General features: G+C 37.9%; 2 protein-coding genes across 3 annotated transcripts; one reads left to right on the top strand and one right to left on the bottom strand.

Moving 5' to 3' along the window:
• Positions 1 to 1424: 1424 nt before the first annotated feature.
• Positions 1425 to 15716, bottom strand: polr3a (polymerase (RNA) III (DNA directed) polypeptide A). The gene is made up of 31 exons (XM_066693150.1): positions 15541 to 15716; positions 14675 to 14810; positions 14389 to 14526; positions 14005 to 14176; positions 13518 to 13672; positions 13022 to 13261; positions 12672 to 12834; positions 12275 to 12411; positions 12076 to 12179; positions 11775 to 11916; positions 11529 to 11669; positions 11271 to 11340; positions 10796 to 10923; positions 10540 to 10678; positions 10224 to 10388; positions 9707 to 9879; positions 9443 to 9554; positions 9155 to 9273; positions 8905 to 9042; positions 8638 to 8808; positions 8204 to 8317; positions 6468 to 6554; positions 6303 to 6385; positions 5810 to 5980; positions 5628 to 5721; positions 4983 to 5075; positions 4569 to 4733; positions 4104 to 4268; positions 3496 to 3627; positions 2953 to 3085; positions 1425 to 2572 (listed from the first exon to the last, which is right to left on the bottom strand). Exons 1-31 carry the CDS (start codon positions 15582 to 15584, stop codon positions 2424 to 2426), a joined length of 4173 nt encoding a protein of 1390 aa, XP_066549247.1. The 5' UTR covers positions 15585 to 15716; the 3' UTR covers positions 1425 to 2423.
• Positions 15717 to 16328: 612 nt separating this feature from the next.
• rps24 (ribosomal protein S24) lies at positions 16329 to 20507 on the top strand. 2 transcript variants are annotated; one of them, XM_066693144.1, is made up of 6 exons: positions 16329 to 16428; positions 17207 to 17272; positions 17564 to 17773; positions 18279 to 18392; positions 19153 to 19172; positions 20423 to 20507. In XM_066693144.1, the coding sequence occupies exons 1-5, from the start codon at positions 16426 to 16428 to the stop codon at positions 19156 to 19158; spliced, it is 399 nt and encodes a 132-aa protein (XP_066549241.1). In that variant the 5' UTR covers positions 16329 to 16425; the 3' UTR covers positions 19159 to 19172; positions 20423 to 20507. The 2 variants fall into 2 exon arrangements, with proteins under 2 accessions (XP_066549241.1, XP_066549242.1); XM_066693145.1 differs by lacking the exon at positions 19153 to 19172.
• The last annotated feature ends 1392 nt before the right edge of the window (positions 20508 to 21899 follow it).

Here is a 21899-nt window from a genome sequence, read left to right as displayed (position 1 = left end):
TATGCATTTGCTTCTGGATTGGATTTTCCTTTTTCTCTTTCCCTGTTACAAGAAATGTTTTAATAATGTTTCATTAAAACCAGGCTGCAAAGGGGATGATTGAAAAGGATTCAGTGCATATTGGCGGTGCACTAGGGGTTGACAAATTCCTTTGTATCTGTATTTCTATATGTACTTTGCTGTGTGATTTTATAAACAGAGAATCTTATTTTCTTTCTCTGTTGAATGTTATTTTATTTTTACTCAGTCTTAACCTCTGTAGTATTATGTAATATATTAGAAGTAACAGTAGTTAATTATTAATGGTTACAATTAATCAAAATGTAAATCTAATCTAATTTGATCCAATTAGGCAAAACCAACTGTTTCCATATAATGAATCATGAAAATGTCGGCATTATACTTCTACACCATCAGGAGAGTTATGGTGGTGGCAGCATAAGTTGTAATAAACACATCTTTACAAGCATTATATATAAAAATAGCTCAAGGATTTCACATGATGCTCAGTAATTGGTCTGGCAGTGGTTTGGATCATAATTGGTCACTCTGTTACACCACCAGCTATCTCAGTGACTAAGAAAAATTCCACTGAAGATTGCTATATAGTGTTGAATTGTGGGTGTACTCATGTGTGAAAATGGTTGACAGATAGATATGGTGTTGATTTACAATTTAACACCGTTGAGTTGGTTTCAGTGAGTCTTTAGTGTGAGATGTGAGTTTGGATGAAGGATAAGTATCCTCACCATAAACACCACTTGAAGCTACACCTGATCTTCAACTTCAAATGTACAACAAAACACATCAGACGGACTTAGATACAGAGCCAGTTCAAACGTGGATGTTATAACACCAAGTTTGGATTTAAAAAAAAAAAAAAAAAAAAAACACAACTTACAAGTCTACACTTAAAGCAAATCTTGATTGTTTCCTTTCAAATCCACTGTGCTGGCATACAGAGCCAAACTGATGACAATTGTGTCACTGTCCACATATTTATGGACCAAACTGTATATGGATACCAAAAAGGCCAAGACACACATGGAAATGTACAAGTTAATAGTTTGACATTTTCTATTACATGCAAAATTGACTTTGTATGTTTCTATCAATATTAAATATGTAATTAAAAATGTATATTAAATTTGAGTTATATATTATAAATAAAAAATGTGACTAAATTATTGAAAAGCCATCATTAAATGAGAACATCATGAAAGTTAACCGCTTATCAGTGCTTTATTCATAACTATTTTGGAGTGGAAATGGGAACACACATACTTGTTGAATTTTCTTGCGTTCTAATGATCTGAACACAGTTGGTGTGAAAGCAGCTTGACAGTGTCAAAATAAATCTTGGTGCAATGCGTGAAGGCCTTAAAACTGTCGTCAAACACAGGCGAATCCTTGAGAATTTTAAGTATGCTTTTTAGATCAAAACTTTTATTCACAAACAAGGCATTTGAAAGATTATATATATATATATATACACACACACACACAGTAAATTACAACTGCTCACTTTGACAATACAGGTCTTATTCTCTCAAGTTTACAAATTAAATGTCCTAAATTCTCTTTAAGCCTTTGCATTGCATGTACAGCAAGAGATATAAATAAATTATAAGGAAATTCAATATTTAGTAGGCTTTTTTGTAAACATTGGAATGAGAAACAAAAAGACCTGAAGGGCCTACTTGAGAGAAAGCCTCTCAGGATTTTTTAATTACTGTTCCTTAGAAATGAGGCACATGAATAAAAAACAACTGTTCTTATTCCAAAAAATAAGCAAAAAAGGTAACAGGAAACAAAAATCATGAATGTCTTTCCATGGACCATGAAAAACACAGTTTGAAATGCTTTATAAAGTTACATGGAAACTAGGGGAGGGGTGTCAAACAGTTGAATGATGACACTCATTCTAACCTGCAATACATTTATGTGAATTCACATATCTACACAAAGTACATTTTCAATGCATTAAAACATATCATGATTTGTTTTAAAGCTTTTTCCAGCCATTTTTTTCACTCCTTATATAAACTAAAACGCAAACCTACATTACATCACTCCAGTAATGATGTTGTCTGGCTACTACTGCTGGATAGCAACAGAGTGGAACATGCAGATGTTTGGATATTATCTTCTCCAAAAACCAAACAATTTCTTGCATGTTAAATGCAACTAAATAACAATATATTATATACACACGTAAACAAACAGGACATAGACATAAATATGGAACTCTAGCTTTAGTTAAGATGCTATCCTTACTTATTTGAAACAAGTTGGCACAAAAAAGGTCGCATGGAAGACAACTTTTTGCTCACATTTTCAAACCCATTAGTGTGGCACTGATTCAGGATGAATAAAAGCTTTTCCTTGAGATTAAACTGAATGTGCAGCTGTAGCCGGTCCTGCTATGTGATGATAGGAATGTGGAATTCACGATTGTCAAACAGCAGGGGTCTCCTGGGGGGGGCTGGAACCTTGTCAGCTTTGTGGAGCAGTTTAAAGAGTCCCGTCCCGATGTTCATTGGGATCCCCATTATAATACATTCTGATACACCTAGGACAGAAATAACCTAGAGTTTAAACCATGCAAGAGCTCAGTTGTCAATGTCAATTATATAAGTTGTGCAGGACACCAGCCATTTTATGAAGGCTTGCATAATAGGGGGAAAATCAAAAGCATACATACAAATCTAAATTGTGTGTTTTTCCTATGAGTTTTAAAGCCCATGAGTTTAGAGGAAAACATGGATTAAAAATGTGATACAAACAAGGCTGAAGTCTGCTGTACTTTGATCTAATGCTTTATTTTATACATGACAGAGATGAGGATGGTTTCTTCCTTCCTATACTAAGCTATACTTCAGATACTATGGAACAATATAACATGGCAGCACTGAAGGCCTCCCATTTTCTTTCCTAAGGAAAAACACTCACCACAAACAGAGTCCTTTTGTCCAAAGTACGCAGCATCAAAAAGATGATCTGCTGTTTTTTCAAAGGACGCCAGCATTAAAACACTCTCCTTCATTTTAGCCAGACCAAACCTAGTGATTCCCAAGATTTCACCCTAGAAATGGTGTGAAATAATTCCACAATTTTAGACAAACCAGCAAAAAAAAAAAAAGTTATATATTACTATACACATTTTAAACCTACGTGAGCAACATTATTGACTTGGCGGGCCTTGCAGTTCATGAACACTTAACACACTTATTAAAAACAATCTAATTTTACGGTTTATTATTTTCACCTTACTTTAACAAAAGATTGAAAAACACTTGGTTTAGTTACAGATGGATATTTTCAAAGTAAAGAAGCAGTTAATACTGAATGTCTCTCAAAAACACCACGTTGTATACGTTTAAAACTAATGATTGTAATGCATACAGTAATAAAAATTTAGAAAATTGTATACATTTGTCTGGAGGTTGTAAAAGTGCTTTTCCCACTGCCCATTAGCCCTGTACAGTTACACACCTTATAGGACATGAGATCTGCCAGCAACATAACGTGTCTCCGGTCTATACTCATGCCATGGTTCACCATTGTGTACTGAATCTCATTGATAATTGTTGACCTTGCGGCTTCAATTCCCAGTGTTTTCTCAACCTTTAAAGAAAGGACATCAAACAAAACAAAACTCACTGGGGAAAACTGGCTTCAGTGGTTATTGACAGTTTGAAATGGTTCTTGTACTCCTTCATTTCCTTTCACACGAAAGCATAAGGCAGAGTCTAAAGGTTCGAAGGCTCTGAACCTTCAAAGGCTCATGGGAGTGTTCGCACAGTGTCAGTTTGATCTTTTGTAAAAAGTAACTGCTTCACAATGATTAAACTCAGAATCACAGCTTTGTTTAATACCCATTACTTTACATTTGAAGCAACCCAACCCTCTTGTAACACCATGTTGTTATCATTTTGTAATGCTTAACAAATAAAAGGGACATTAAGTGTGTAAAATGAAGACATTACACATCAAATCAATAATCGTTTTTTCGAAACCTATATATTTTTTTTGTATGGTTTAATAGGTTTTTATAAGCCTTAAATTATTCCTCAAATCTTAGAAAAGTCAGAAGGTCCTACCTCATACGTATTGTTTGAAGTGGTTCGCGTCCCTTTGACCCCATGCGTTGCCATTACAGCGCGCAGATTGTCACCTTCGACCAGCAGCTTGTACTTCTCCTTCCCACTCTGCTCGTCAATATGAATAACAGCCCTGGACACTTCTGGGATACCCTGCACCACTATCTGTACAAGACGCACCTTCATTACTGACAACACGATACCAGTGTAAATCCAGTAAATGTTCATGGATATTTTTGAAAAATGAAACAAGGTCTTTAAATTTAAAATGGCAAGGATGCAGGATTCATAATTAATGGATATTCAAGGAATACCAACACTTGGTGACTATAATCAGGGCTGTTAAGGGTTAATGCTCAGGCAGGAAAATACTACAGAAAAAATATGCACAGCTGGTAACTAATGAGAAATAGAAACACAAAAAAAGCAATATAACTCCTTAAAACCTGGCACTTGTCTTTGTACCTTTGGAAGATCTTCTTTCAAGGACTGTAAAACATAATACATGGAGCTCTTGCTGTTTTCTCGAGGGGAGACACAGACCACGGCCTCCCCGTGGACCGCGATGTCGCCAGGCTTCACTCGGAGCTTTGACATGCAGATCGAGTACCTCACAGTTTCCGCATTGACCTGTGGAAAACAGACACCCATGAAGCAGGCACTCCTGCCACATACAGGGATGAAATCTCTGAAGACGTTGTTACCAACAAAAGGCTTTTCAACAAAACTGACAGTTTGACAAGTCATCCAATTAAAAATGTCACATTGCAGTGATCTGGGAAACTAATTGCTGGACATACAAAATAAACACCACTCCAATAATGAACGCACAGAAGACACAAGTCAGTCAGCACAGGACACATATAAAAGCACACCTACCTCTAATCTCAGGAGTCTGATTCTCTCCAGAGACAGTTTAACAAGAATAAAACAGTCATCCGGGAGAAAGACTTCTTCAATATACTCGGAGATCTAGGGGAGAAAAACAAATGGCTTTATTCGCAAGGATCATAAATGCAATATTTGGTGAAAATATATAGATTTAAAATCTAGGGTTAGAGGACTATCAAGCACTGAATGTATATATATTAAAACAAGTTTAAAAATCAGGCTTTTCTTTAAGTGTTCTGTGGAATGAGAATAAGCAGAACAGATTCATTATTTTTGTGCTAATAGAGGCCTTGAAATAGAAAAAACTCCAGAGTGATTAAGTCAAATTTGACATCTAGTAATTATTTTTAAATCTAAGCCATTTATGTGCATATCAAGTGTTTCCAGTAATTTGAAAATGTGAGATTTTGAATATTCGTCTTTGCATCATTCTGAACAGTCATTAAATCTGACATTGGCAACAATATAAAATTCATACAGGAATTTGACAATTGCACTGATAATTTATCTTATTAAAGTGCTCCAGCAACAAATAAAGATCAGTCGTGATGTATTCACAGGGGTATCGACAGAAATATACAGTTGCAAGTCTGTCCTGAATTGTGAATTTGAGATTTAAGAACAAAACAATACCTCTCCAAGAAGGGTTTTCTCAATTCTTCCCTTCACAAGGCGAGCAAAGTCAGCATCATCATCAATATCTAAGTGGGCTGTAATAATTGGGGTACTTCATATACATAAAAGAAAGAAATTAAGTTAGAATTCGACAAAAAACACAGCCTTAGGTTACGGATAAGGTCTTCCCATGGGCTTACCTGATGTTTTTGGATGCATTGATGATTTCCTTGATTCGAGGGACTCCCAGGGTGATGTTCATCGAGGCGACCCCAGCGAAGTGGAAGGTCTTCAGGGTCATCTGTGTGCCCGGTTCTCCGATGCTCTGAGCACAGAGCGCGCCCACCGCAGACCCTGGCTCCATCTGAGCTCTGCACAGGGAGACCACAGCGGTATACTCAACAATACAGTCTAAGTGTGCTGAAGGGCAGGGAAGGCAATGCAATTTGAACAACAGGGATGCAAGAAAACGGTTGGCTGTTTCGAGCGCAATGCTAATGAAAAGCTTGTATTAAAAACAATTACATTTCTGGGTGACATACCTTTGAAGTTTTACATTTGCTCTGACACACTATATACGCAATATACAAAAAGAGTATTTCACAAGTTTATTTTGTATATTTAGTATGCAAGATAACAAGGCCTTAGACAGAAGACAAAAGCATGCCAAGAAACATTTGGTTAGTCCATTACCTCATATACTTGTCTCTGCACGTCTCCAAGAACTTCTCCACTTGGGTTGGTGTGATCCTGTCCAGCTGATAAAGAACTCTTGGCTGGAAATGTAATTTAAAGCTAATTAACATGAGGTAGTTCAGGGTTAGAATAATCTGGCTATGTAGCACATCGGAGCATTACCTCAGTTGTGCCGTTGTCGTTTATGCCATACTTGTCCCTGGTCTTCTTGATTTTTTCGGAAATATTCTTGACAAACTTTTTGATTTCCTTAAAAAAACAAATGCACATTAGTAGTAACATGTAAGATCCTTGAGAAAAGCAAACCATGCTTTTAGTCTTTATCCTACTGCATCAACAGAACCCAAAATGTAAAGAATATCCATAAAATGTCTAGTGTTTAGCGGTCATTGTCAGAACTGCTACAACCAAGACAATTTCCCCACAATCCAGTAAAGATTTTTCAGCCTCATTAAGTTATTTAACAGATGCCAATATCCACATCAACTGACATGGTTTAACAAACATTTGCTGCTCTCCATATATACAGTACTAAAAGGGTTACCACTATAAAACTGAGTAAAATTAACCTTATTTTCCATAACATGAAAACCTGTTTAATACGTTTGGATTTAATCACCTGAATTAACTCCAATCATTTAACAGCTGTCAGTAATTCAAAATGTAATTGTACTTTTAGAGATCCACTAGTGCAAAAACCTGTAGACCATAGCCTTCAGGACAAGGGCTGAAAACCATCAAATTCAAATGTTAGTCTGTTGCAATATGAAACAAAGTACTGCAGAGCGAAGACTGTATCCTGTGGTGAATTGAAATATCTGCAAGCACCAATTATCATTAAAATCAGCCGAGTGCACAAAGCAGCTGTTCATAGCCGAGAGCTAATCATGCAGGTCAAGAAGTTCAGCATAATACTTCCGATTGTGTTGATATAGCTATTTAAGCAAGTTAACACAGATTGAAATGATTTTTTTTTTCTACATACAAGAATAAACAGTTAAGATATTAACTATAAAACTACAGATGTACACAACAGTGGCAATACAAACTGGGTGCTGAAGATGTGCAGACAAACCCAAAAACTCCAAACCAAACACACAGCACTTTCCACACATGCTTATATCACAATACCTCGAGATACTTTTCAGAACCTGTTTCAGTTAATTCCTTCAAGTAAAAATGGGGAGGAAACTCAATTAAACAGAGCCACCTAATGCAATGACAGAAATCTGATTTGAATATTGACTAAACCGTATCACAACAGTATTTTGTCAAGTGTTTATGCGTTAAACTTAGGTGACCATTCAGCTAAGGTTGTTTTCTGCCCCTGCAATACCAAGAAGTTGTTTAAAAACAATTGCTAATCTGACATTTTGCCAATATGATTAAATGGATTAAATATTTCTGCTTAAGAAAAATCGTGACAAATTAATTTGACATTTTATGGTTATTATATATAAATACCAAGCCTTTATACATAGACATGAAAAAAAAAAAAAACTTAAATCCGTTCATAATATTGACTGCGCTTCATACTGTAGGATACTTGGGGACATCTAGTGACCGTACCCTGCTACTGCTGCCCTACCTACACAGACAAAATTACAATATCTTTTAAAAACAGCCTAATACAAATAACTTGCACTTTCATAGCAGCTAATAACAAATGTAATAAAATAGATCAGATTGGGTACCTTTTGGGTTTTAAATGATGCATTCTGACCACTAACACAACAATGGTTTTAACATACCACCAGTATCTTCTTAGTAGGAGAAGCTATAGTGTAACTTTCTGAAAATGGGTACAGAAGCAGTGTTAAAGAGGTTGACACAGAATGACTCATCCAGGTAAGAGTCACAAAGAAACAGGCCCTAAGGTCCGGCGCAGCGAGACTCACCTCCAGGAAGCTGTCCCGGCAGCACATGAAGTCACTGCGCTTCATGATCGACTCGGCCGTCAACACCAGCTCATTCTTGCTGAGAGCCGGCTGGTCCTGGCAGGTGTACACAGCCTGAAGGACGCAACAGGATCAAGAGTCAGTGCGTTGTTCACAGACAACCCCAGCCCACTCCCCTGGCTATGATGCCAGCCTATAGACTTACAACTTCAGATTCATTCATATACATCTCTAATCAAAACAGACTGAACAGAGACCACTCAAGAGTTCACACACAGATTTCAGATTAGCCTCACAAAAATATACAACATATCCAGTGTTGTCCTTAGTTTCCTCCTTTATCATACAATTCAGACTTGTACATTATTAAGCTTATACTATTAAAACATACATTTTAATTCACCTGTATGAATAAAAATGTTGCCATGGCTTACTCTGATATTGTCCAGCACCCTCTTGAATTCCAGCGGCTCATCCTTGCCTTCCATCGCGGCGGGGTCCAACCCGTCCCCTCCGTAGATAAACTGAATGATGTCACCAGTAGAGCTGCGCACCGTGAGGTCATACTGAGAGCAGAGGTCTTCCAGAGATTTCACAAGTCGCCTCTGGCAACACACAGAACCAAAGCATTACAGTACAAATGGAGCACAGATAGAAGACATGGCGCCCAGAAAAACGTTTTCCAAGGTTACTGGAGTTACCTGCATGTACCCAGTTTCAGCAGTTTTGACAGCTGTGTCCACCAGACCCTCACGGCCAGCCATCGTGTGGAAGAAGAATTCTGTGGGCGTCAAACCGGAGTAGAAACTGTCCGCAACAAAGCCTTTCGCAGCTGGAAGCTGTGGAGAGCATTGAAGATATCAAGCCCATAACGCCTAAAATGGATATATATACAGTAGATATTTCATAGACTGTCAAAGGTTATTCTGAGTTCGTATTGCTTAGACTTACTTTGGAGTGCTTTTCAAAGTGTGGCAAGGACCTGTTCTCAAACCCATCAGGGACCCGAGACCCACTGATGGCCTGTTGCCCTACACAGGCAATCATCTGAGAGATGTTAATGAAAGAGCCTTGAAGCAGAAAAATAAAACAAAAGAATGAGTAATGTGTGTGCCACCAGGTGAATGTCATTGTGAAATCAAGGTTTCTGCATCTGATTAAAATTGTTAGGGTCCGCTGATTTAGATTAGGCACCTGCCGACTTCTCTGGCCTGCAAAAGCACTTACGAACAGACCTACCTTTAGAGCCACACAAAGCCATAATCAGGGGACTGTTGCTTTTGTCTAGTTCCCTAAGGCAGGCACTGCCAGCATGGTCTCTGATTACAGACAGTTCCTTCAGAATAAGGGCCTGGAGGAACAGAGCAGAACTACGTCAACATCTTCACATGAAAATTAAAAACATGCGATCTACCATTAATTAATGAATGCATGCAGATGGGAATGGCCTTCCACAACAGAATAGCGTCTCATGAGAAAGATGCTGGCTCTGCCCCCTCTCACCTCCAGCGTCTCCTCCGCGGTGCACCCCGGCTGCTGCTGCAGTTTGCCAGTGTTGAGGGCCTCGATATACTCGTCACACTTCTTATAGCCGGCTTCCAGGAGCTCTTGTTTAGCTGTAAGAAGGCCCTGGCCTGGGGTCACATCGCCAATCCCAATTGAAAACCCACGGTTTGCTTAAAAGAGAGAGAAAACATCCTTACATCCCAGCAATAGATAATTTATTAGAGGCTAATTTCGTACCAGTGCTACGAAAGTCTTGTATTGAAACAAAAAGAAAAAAAAGTGTTTTACAGAAATGTACATAAATTAAGAGGACATCAAGTAGGTTTTAGGATACCATCGATAATGTAAAATATTAAATGTGTAAAGAGTCTTCTTCCATGGTAGAAGAACTTATAGTTTCTTCTTCTGCACAATTCGTGAGGGGAACAGTTTACTTCTATTCTAAACCTAGATGGAATATCAAAGATCTCCACTCATGATTAGTGTTCTTTTAGCATAGTTTGCCCTCACTTACACAGATAGACAGGAGCAAGCCTGGCCAGGCGGGACATGGCGTTGGCAGCCTCCAGTTGCCCCCAGTCTCTCAGGAGGATGTAGAAGATGTTATTCTTCGACCCCGACCCCAGAGTCCCTTTGTCCATGCTTCCCGACATCAGCTCACTGTTCTGAATCACCACATCTAACAGACACAGAAAACAGAACATTTCATGAGGATGAGCAGAGATCACTGTTTTAGTGGTCAAAGCAATCTGGGACTCCGATGACATCATCCCTTTGTAAGGTATTGAGTACAAAACCAAGGTCAACGATGCCATTTGGCGGACACTTACACGAGTCATTGTGACACAGATCCTCCCCGCGGCCGCAGTACTGCTTGCCTTTGGTCCGCAGGTTGGCCTTCACTGGACACGACTTACTGGGCTTCAGAATAAGGCTGAAGATCTGCTTCCCAGTCCAAAGAGTTATTGGCTAGAAGTGAGAGTTTGAAAAATACAAATAAATTATATATCAGAGTCTATAGAAATAAAATTATTGAAAAATATGATATTACTGGATGGAAAATCAGGTCCTTAGGTGAAAGATTACCTTTAAGATTGCAGGGGGAGGCAGCTGCACTTTGATCTTCTCATCTTTCCCAACAAGAATAGAAGCAACTATTTGGCAGGTTTTTGACCGATCGAAGAACGTGTCTTTCAGAGTTAGGAGATAGGCTCCTGTGAAGTGAAGTGGGGAAAATGCATTTATCTCCGTACAAAAGTTGAGGTCAAGAACTTACAAGGGCTTCCTTTAATTTTACGAACTGAAAAGCAGCTCTTGGGTACCACCTACTGGAGCTACGGCATTATACTAAAAGGAAGTGATACTACAGACAATGAAAATGAAACAAAATCTATAATACTAGCTCAAACACAGGCGTAAGCCATCTATAAATGAAAATTCAGTGAATATTGAAATTATAACTTGACTCATTAGATGAATTAATTTAAGACTACCTGTCTCAAGAGTAAGATTAAGTGTTAGATGGGTTGAATCACAGTTTCATGAAAAATACAAAACTCACCTGTGAGAAAATCTTGGATAGCAGCAATCAGGGGTTCTCCATTTCGTGGAGTCACCAAGTTGGCTTTTGTCTGCAAAAATATATGGTTTTGAATTTCATTTTACCTATTTCCTAAAACACCTTTCATATAAAATAGCGAGAAATTAGCATGGATAATTTTATCCATGGGATAAATAATGGGAACTTATAATGGGAACTTTAGGATTTTTTATAAAGATTTAAAAGAAACCGAGCAGGAGTTCTCATTAGAACGCTTACCCCCATGAGAACAAGAGCTTCGGCTTTGGCTTCCTCAGTCTGAGGAAGATGAAGGTTCATTTCATCTCCGTCAAAGTCAGCGTTGTAGGGTGTGCACACGCACTCATTGAACCGGAATGTTCTGTGGGGCTTCACTTTAGCCTGAGGAGGGACGAAACGAAATATCAATTGAAACAACTGCATTTCTGTGGCTGTTCATAACTGAACTGAAGAAGCACAGAGGAGAAAGGCGACATGGGAACCTACAATGTGAGCCATGATGCTGAGCTTGTGCAGGGAAGGCTGCCTGTTGAACAGCACGATGTCCCCATCGATCATGTGCCGCTCCACGGTGTCTCCAAACTTCAGTTCCTGGGCGATCTTCTCACGGTTGCCATATTTAAGAAACCTATAAAAATCACAGAATAATTGTTATAAATTAAGTTTGTGAAAATGTTCACATGTAACTGTATACTGGGACACTAGAATCAGCATTTTGAAAACACTATATACTGTATCCAATCATTTTGTACTTCTACCTTGAACAAGAGCAGAAAAATGAAATCACCTTTTCATGTTTGTGTGCCGTTGTTGGATGAAATTTGCTCCTGGATGAACCTCGGGTCCATTTCGCACAAGTTTTCTTAGCATATCTATGTTAGCTTTGTTCACCTGGAGCAGCACGAGAGAAGAATGAGTAAAATGTACCAGAGGGAAATCGGATCGCTCTGTGCTGACAGAACTGAATGTCAAGTGAGAGAGATCACCTTTTCAGGGTAAGTGAGTATCTTGGCAACATGGACCGGCACAGCAACTTCATCGATGCGAAGGTTGGGGTCAGGAGAGATGACTGTCCTGCCAGAGAAGTCCACTCTCTTACCAGACAGATTACCTCTGAATCTCCCTGGGAATCATTAACAAAAATAAGTTAGTTTTCTACGACATTTGTATTAATTTCAGTCACTGGGTTTGTGGAGTACACAGTAGTACCTCCTCAGTGATAGAGATCATCTTTAATTTCTGTTATACTAAGCTTACACTTTAAAAATATCCTAAAAGTGTTACACCCTTCACCAACTGAGAAAGCAGACTGGCTCACAGGTTGTCATTATTGCACTTATTGCCTACACACACACACACACACACACACACACACACACACACCTTGTTTTCCCTTGAGCCTCTGCACAAAGCCTCTGGTCCATTTCTTGGGCGCCATATTGAGAGGAATCCCCGAAAGCTCGCTGTTAATATAAAGAGCGCACTGCAACTGCAGGAAGTCCCAATCTTCCATGATCATCTGAGTTTTGGCTCCTGACATCCGATGCTGTTTCGTAAATGTACACAAATAACGAACTCATCAAGCCACTTCTGAAACACTACATTTGTTTTAATTCATCTAGACTCTTAGGTGAGAAGGAACACTGGTATATAATGATGCCACAGAATCATGTTCTATCACTGCTATCAAAGTTACCCAAACTGGAGCTTTGTTTTAGTTTTTAAATCCAAACCTTTTTGATGACATCGTTGAGAAAAATGATCTCGGTCAGTTTCATGGTTAGATCGTCCTCATTGGTGCCTGACTTGAGGTCACTGACGACTGAGGGCCGGATGCACAGAGGAGGGACGAGCAGGCGGGTCAGGATGAGGTCAGCGGGCTTCCCAGCCTCTGGGTTCATCAGTAGCAGAGGGATGTCTTCAGAGGGGATCCTTTTAAACATGTTTAGCACTACCAATGGATTAAGGTTTTCCTGAATTTAAAGAGAAGTCAATTAACACTGTACGGACATTAACATATCCAACAGTCCAAATACACGATCAGATTAAAGAAAACAAGCTTTCCATAGCCTAGAAAAGTCAACACCTAAAGTTACTGGCTGATAGACAAGAGATCAAACTTTACTTACAAAAATACATTTGGATGTAAAACAGTGATTAAGAGCTTTGACTTTTATATAAAAACAAACAAAAAAAGGTTTTTGAAAGTATTCATACTATGTGACCTACCTGTGCCCTTGACAGTAGAGCTTCCACTTCTTTATTGTGCTCTATTGCAATATCAAAGGACTGAAGAAATTCAGATACAACTGTATCCACCACTTTCTTATTACTTTTGTACTTCTCATGGAGAATCTTAAGCAGCCCACACTTTTTGACTGCACCTAAAAAAACACAGAGTTGAAAGATAAAGTAATGCAAAGTGTAACATTAATTTAACTTGCTATTATAAATGTTCTATCCAATAATTTAAACCCTCTACTCTGCTGCCCATGACAGTCATGCCTGGGGGGAAATCATTTTTTTGACAATATGTTTTCAAAGTCCTGAAGTACTGGTGGGGTGATATGGCATACACATCATGGGAATTCACAGGAAAGCTTTGGGCAACAGTAGAAAACAAGCTGTAAATGTCTTCATTATTGACATGACTCTTATGAAACAGGCCAACCTTTTATAATGAGGATGTTGGACACAAAATAAACATCATTTTTACCATTGAAAGATGAACAGTTCAGGCAGATCGTCCTTTTACGGCATTTATCTGAAACCTTCTTCTTTAGACCACGTTTCTGCAGATAGGCTAAACCAGGTCTTTTCAAAATATCCAGAAACTGTTTTCGCTCTTCTTTAGATAGCATGATGTGGGAGCAAGTTTTGCAGATCATCTGTGAAATGAACAATCGTTAGTAAACCATACAAATAGGTGTGTTTGCAGACAGACCTAATGAGAAGAAATAACATTTAGAATTCCTCACCATTTAGTGTGTATATATATATTAAACCTTACAATTCGTGAAATTCCATTCAGGAAGTTGATTGAATTTGCTGTATTCATTTTCAATAAAGAAACAACATGTTTTGAATTAATTAACCCCACCTGCAGAATTCCAATGATGGCCTTAAAGTATCCAATATGGAAACAGGGTAGCTCTAGGTCAATGTATCCATAATGTCCCAGGCACTCTGCAAGGTTCTTTCCACAGGTTTCACATGGCCGATCTTTTTCACTTGTACCCTTCAAGAAAGCAAAAACAAAATGAAATTCAGATGTATAATATGTGCTGCATGAAATATGCAACGGGTGCAATTTATGAGCTGGAATTTCCTAATCAGAGAACTCCAGCTTGATTCATTTCAAGAATAAAAGGTCCAGATTTCCTTACCATGCGGTGATCCAACACACCATAGGATAGTGGGGTATGACTGGTGTCCTGGCTGTACAGGTTCTTACTGACCACTTGGATGTGTGCTTGCTGCCGCATCTGTTCAGAAGACTTCATCCCAAAACAGATGTGGCTTCTAATCAATGACAGACAAAAGGCACAGATTTGTAAACTGAGTGAGCAACAAATGTGTTTAGTAAAGTTTACAAAAAGTGGAAAAAGCTTAAATTTCCAAAAGCATCACAAATGTAGATGTCATGAGGCAGAATCATCCTGGGAGGAGGTTTGGAGCTTCAGCTTCAAGAGTCCAGAGCTTCAAACCATTCAGATGGCAGCTTAGAGGATTTAAAAAATCACCTTTTCAAAGTATGCATTTGGAAATGTGTGTATTATGGCGTAATGCAGTGGGGGAGAAAGACAATTTGAAGATCAGGTGAATTTTGTTCATTTATAATTCTTTCGGAGAACAAGCTTTTTATATAGTAGGCTTCAGTATTTATTTCAGTATATTCAGTATTTATTTTTGTTAAATGTTACTAATATCTAGCAAGATGCCATTTTACTTTATCAAAGCAAATAATATTGGTCTAGTAAATGCATAGGTACAATTGATATTGTTTTATGGAATGAAGTAGGTCTGCACATTGCATCTTTCTAAAACATGCTGTTTGTGTTGGAAAAATGTCATCCGAATGACACTTTATTTTCAAATTAATATAAACTTTCTGCATTGTATGTAAAATACTGCGGTCATTTAACAAACCATTGCACATTTCTGTCATCTCACTCCTAGAAAATGTTTACTAGAAATCAGGTAACTTCTAATATTAATAAGTACAATATTTAATTCCTTGTCTTGTACTTACATTTTTTTAGCCACATCCGTTTCCCTAAACTGCTCCTTCACCATGATTAGTGTTGCTTTAAGCAGTCTGTGCTATAAGAAACAGAAAAGCTTCATCTATAAACACACACGAAGCACTCTCTCTGTTTTGCTATGCAACACACGCAACAGCCAGGAGGAACATCTCCATGTTGAAATGCTGAGCAGTGTGTGAAGCCGTAACCTTTAACCCCTCTGCCAACGAGCGCCGGGCAAGAAAGCACACAGTCCACAGTGTGGACCCCCCGTCCGGGAACACTGCCCTCTAGCGGCAGGACGTGGAAAACGCGGTTGGCATTGCACATCTTGGGTTTGAGGCTGAATATTCTTTATAAATTATAATCATAACAGAGGCATATAAAATCCCGAAATACATACACAATACTGATTCACATTTTATTGAATCATTCTAATGATAAGGTTTTTACAACAAAATGGTTAAATACATCAGTGACTTTTTATAAAGGCTAATTTATATGTTTATCAAAGCATCTATTTTTTGTATCATGAAATTAGTCAGTCAGTCAATTTACTCAGGATTTAAGAGATTATTGTAATCAATTTATTCGCCCTGCAAAGGTAGTGCTGTTCTCATATACTTAATTATTAATAACACAGTATATACCATATTTTGCAGGACATATAATTATGCAATTTTACGTTAAACGTGTCTTAAATTGTTTGGATTATATTTAAAATATACTCTGTTTTGTGTTATAATACAAATAACAATAATAAGCGTAAGAATATATGATTTTCATTCAGGCACTTCCTTGGCCCTGCCTGTGGAATTACTCTGCAGGCATATGGTTGGCCAGCAAAGGGTCCTTCTTTCTTTTCCACATCCCTGAGAGAGGCAGCTGCCAAGATGGTGAGTTTAGCGCCACGAAAATCCGATCAAAATCCATCTATTATCTTAGCCATCGTTCCCACATTGTAGCATTTATGCAATTAAAGAAGCGTCATTTAACAGGACACCAAAGAATTGGAAATACCGATTGATGGATTAAGTTAATCACTTTATTATGCGCCCGATTCCCCCTGATGGAGCCTGTGGCCTAAATCTCACTGAACACCTGAATTACTACTGTTTAAAACAACAATACACGAAACAATGCATTCATATTAACTGCGAGCTGTGGAAGTATACTTACTGATTATTTATATGAAGGCTAGTGTATTGCAATAATCACAATTCAACTGTTTATATATTGTGTTAAAGGGATTTGGTTGTTAATACCTAGAACAGTATATCAGTTATGTGTCGGTTAAACTGAAGAGCAACGTGTATTCCGGATCCGTGAATTGGTGAAACTTATAACACGTTTTTAAATTGTACAATGATCATTAAAGAATACTATACAGATGTGTGCAAGTGTGGAAGTTGTTGTCCATGCTGAAATGCCTTGTTTTGAAATGCTTTAGATGTTGGGTACATTTTCAGATTTTATGGGATGCGTAGATATATTTTATCATTTAATAGTGCTTTTGTACTACATGCAATTGTATAACATTGATCTTCACTCGGCGCATTCATTGCATGCAAGCTTGATTAGTGAGGTCTGTTTCTGTTGGTCAACCAATTTTCTTATGCATATATACATAAAAGTCTCTAAAAAGTATGTTCCCCTATTGCCTCTATCCTCCAGAACGACACAGTGACTATCAGGACCAGGAAGTTCATGACAAACCGGCTGCTTCAGAGGAAGCAAATGGTAAGTGTTTTAGTGGGTTTTAAAATAATGAACAATAAAATAAGCATTGATCGCTTCTTAATCTTTCCATAGGGTGCCATACAACCCAAACCCAACTGGGGATGAAAACAAACCTGAATAATGCAATTGTTTGGTGTAGAAACATTTGAGCTCAATGTAACCGCTCTGAGATTGATGTCAATGCAGATGTAGTTGACAGGTTTGGTGGGTGAATAGTTGAATGTGTTGGTGGGGGGATGTACAAATTAAACCTACACTGTGAAAGTAACCTTGTGAAAATCTGATTTGTAGGTTGTCGATGTCCTGCACCCCGGCAAGGCAACGGTCCCCAAGACAGAAATCAGGGAGAAGCTCGCCAAGATGTACAAAACCACCCCCGATGTGGTGTTCGTCTTCGGCTTCAGAACTCAGTTTGGCGGTGGCAAAACGACCGGCTTTGCGATGGTCTACGACTCGTTGGACTATGCCAAGAAGAACGAGCCCAAGCACAGGCTGGCCAGGGTGAGTGGACCTGATCTGTAATCCATACACACTCATTGAAGGGTCTTTTGAACATGGACCTCTACATGTATGGCACAGTGTACCACCGTCATGTGATTAGAAAGCATGTGGGGACAAAATCTGCAAGCACAGATTACTACACACAAGTGTTTTTTGTTTATTATAGATTACCACAAAATAGTTTAGTTTTTCTTGAGGCCAAGTACTTCCTTAGGAGCCTTTTAAGTATTGATCTGTCCAAAAAACTCATTAGATGCTGTGCTTTTATAGAACATTGCAGGCTGTGAAATCTGAGTTTAGGAATAAAATACTTCTTGATATGAACTATATCAATCTTTGCAAGCCTGATGGTAGTGCTTTATGCAATAGCACAAATATAATGGGGGATACACATGTAAAATACCCCAAATCAATTTCTAACTTGTTCCCTCTTTTGGCTACAAGAGAACTGGTGTGGATTAGTGTGAAAATGTCAGCTGCTCATGTCTTTGTCCATTTTGAACAGCACGGTCTTTATGAGAAGAAAAAGACTTCCAGGAAACAGCGCAAGGAACGCAAGAACAGAATGAAGAAAGTCCGGGGGACGGCCAAGGCAAATGTTGGCCAGAGCGGCAAAAAGGTAATCTCCACAGTGTGGTTCTTCACAGGCTGCTGTTTCAGAGAAACGGGCATAAGTATTGGCTTACGTCCTGCCAGGTTATTGATTGTCTTTTTCAATGTATTTAGAGGACTGAATGGTAATTTTAAACACTATGTAATGGGTGGCGGCAACATTTCAGTGTTTTCATAAATGTTCATCCTCATGTTGCTTTTTTGTTTCCTCATTGTTGTGCTGTTACTTTAATTCGCTTTATTATCTTTCCTCCTTTATTTCCTTCTGGACATCAGAAAGTAAATGTTATTTCCATACATGGTCTCTAGCTTCAATAGCTCCCCTATAGTTTAGACCTGCATCACTTCTAACAAGAGGATGTCCTTATGGCTAACTTGTATTCCTTTTACATTCCCATTCCTCAGTAGACATAGATCTAGTTCATAACCCCGGATTAGCACTAGTCTTGAATGAGTCCATTTTGTTAGAGCTTGTGTTAATTGATGTCTGTGAAAGATTCACTAGTGCTTAAACTAATAGTTTTACAGCAGTCTCAGGAAACGCCAAATTGACTGCCTTTTGGGTTGACCAATATCTAATATCTATCTGAAAACACTTACTATTCCAGTGCTTTGATCAAAAAGTGCTAATCCTTGAGTAATCAGGGTGTCTAATTGTGAAGTGTGCATTTATTTGTGCTCATCTAGAATCATGAACTCCATGTATGAAGAAAACAAACATGCAGTCTTTCATTTCTCATGTTTTGTTGCTTTATTTTTTTATCCAGAAATGAGGTTTCTGTTTCAGGTATTGTTTAGCATGGTGTGCTGTGCTGATTTTGCACATCGTTTGAAATTCCCAGTTAAACTCCTCTGCATGTCCCACCTTTGTACCTTAACCCAAATGTTTAGTCTTTTCCTTTGCTGTTGTGGTCCCTTGTCTTAATTTACTGAAATGGGTTGTCAGAATGAATCAGGGCTTATTTTAAGTACACACTCGCATTTTTAAAGTGTACAAGAAGTTCTCGATAAGCAATCTTTCAGATCCATTCAATTGCATGCTATTTTTTAGGTATCTCAAATGTTCGATTGAACAACAGATTGAATATTGGAGGCCTTGATTCAAGAGGCATGCAGTGGAGTCGATGTACATTTATATTAAGAAATTGCTGTAACAGCTTTAGTTAATTTAATCTTAAGGACATGCATTTTCTTAGACTATTGTATATAGGCCTATGTCTCATTTAGTTTCTCTTCACTGGCAAAGATCTATTTGAGTAGGAAAGATTTCCCTTTTTAAAATTGGGAAACATTTACAGTAATTTTGCATTCAAAGCAAAGAAGCAACTTTTTACTTTGATGTTTATAAAGAATCTACTAAAGACATTGTCTGCATTGCATGCAGTATAATACTCGCCAAATGTGTTAGTGTGTTAAAGCATACGGTTAGAACAGCATCCTAAATGCATGGTTAAAATGCTTCGGGACTTTCCCCTTGACACTTTACAACAGACCCCACTTGAGATCCCTGGATCAGTTTAGAGCCATTTTAATACATGTATAAATACATTGGTCACCATTAATGCACATGTACAATTAGAGGGTTGAACAGGGAAACAGTGTTCAAATTTGAATTGGTAGTTGCCTTAATTTTTTTTAATTGGATTGATTTAAATCTTGATTATGTAAATTAGTTTGAGTTAGACAAGGGTGTGGTCTTAGTTTCCTAAATTAAAACACTATTTCACTTTGTATTTAAAAATCATATTGAGTCACAGAGTTTCAGGGAAATGTAAGTGATTTGGCGTACAGCAACAGCCTGTAGAAGCAGGTCTGGTTTAGGTGTTAGTGGTGGGAGAAAGCTTCCCATGTCAAACTATTCAGAATAAATAAAATACAATTAGACTATAAATTAATCTTGTCTACAGATCTGTCCGTTTTTAGTAATCTCACTGAACTGTTGTAAAGCATGTAAAGCTTGATTTAAAAAAAAAAAAAAAAAAAGTCCCTTCAGCAGTTTGTTTTTAACTAACATTTTTCACCTCTTTTGTCTTGCAGTGATTTTGGATATTCAGGGGATGCCTTCGAGCTGAGGATGTTCTTGTATATTGTCATCAAATAAATTGTAAAAAAAACTGTACAATGTCTCGTTTCTGTCCATTTCAGTTAAAATATGTTCATTGCCAATGGACGCATACTTATTTAAATTTAATTTCATGTGCCAGAGACACTGCCTTAGCAAAAGAATAAATGTTGACATGCCATGCTTTTTTGTAGCCACTAGATGTCGCAACAGGTATATTTTTAAGCAATGCAAGAACCATTTTTATAACACTTTGTGATGATTAACATTGAACATTTTATTTATTTTTATGCATTTAAAAGACAGGCATTACAAATATAAATGTAATTCCAGAACTACAAGCTACATGGTTGTAACAAAGTACAGTAGTGTATGCAAGTTTGGTGAAACAGTCACATCGTGATCTTTGTCCATTAAATTATTAGGGCATCTTGTATTGAAAACCAATGTCAAAAGTCTTTGTCATCAAAACAATATGGAGCACAAAGTGAGTTGTGTCTCCTATCGAAGAATGTATACACATGCCAAAATGGTTCCTAAAAAGGGGATAACTCATTTGGTTTAGTTGGTGAAGTGTTTCTCAATGTGGTACTTCAGCAGAGTCTTGATGCTCCATTTAATTTATGAATAATCAGTACTAGGCAGTGGTTTAGACCCTGGGCTCCTTGTCAACAACATACAGCATAGTAAGTTTGACAAATACCTGTTGAATAGTTTTTATTCAGCTTTAGAGGTTTTAACAAAACAATTCCTATAAAAAAGAAATACAAAAAGCTACAATCCTGAATAATTTGTAACTGCTAGAATTTAACAGGCATCACTCAAATACAGTAACAAATCTAGATCCCACCAGTTAAGAAAGGAAAAAGCTTTAAAGGTTTGTTGGTAAGCATTTCAATATTTTGTTTATATACAAAGCATCTCCACATATAATCCATGCAGGTGTATGGGTTAGGGAGGTTTGTGAATTGTTAATGTGTAATTCATAACTAATTAATACTTTTCCTGGAAGCAAGATGTGTAGGTTGTGTTGAGCACATGCCTAGTCTACAAATAGAAAATTGTGTCCAAAGCTAAACTATTGTCTAGTAGAGAGTAATGATACAGATTTCTGATTTCTATACGAATTAACTTTTATAAACAGCTTGAAACCCCATATTGGAGAAGTCAGTCTTTCGAACAGGTACATCACTGGAATGGGTTTAAGCTGAAGGAGTGTTTTGAGGGTTAAACATTACAGTATCTGTAATGCAGAAGTCTCTCCTCCCGTTAGCTTTATTGTGCAAAGAAAGGGAATACATTTCCTTGCTTGTTTTTACAGTAAACACTGTAATTAGTCCCATTGGGCTATTGGACAGGAGCTGCAGCCGCCTGCCTTACAAGAGCACCAATCTCAGGACCTGAACTGAACAACCATATCAGCAAGTTTACTTCATTATTGTTATGCTGTTG

This window comes from Amia ocellicauda, chromosome 20 (genome assembly GCF_036373705.1).
Source record: "Amia ocellicauda isolate fAmiCal2 chromosome 20, fAmiCal2.hap1, whole genome shotgun sequence".
Lineage (NCBI taxonomy): Eukaryota > Metazoa > Chordata > Actinopteri > Amiiformes > Amiidae > Amia > Amia ocellicauda.
The sequence above is the reverse complement of the archived record's forward strand: the minus strand, read 5'-3'. Positions and strand labels throughout refer to the sequence as shown.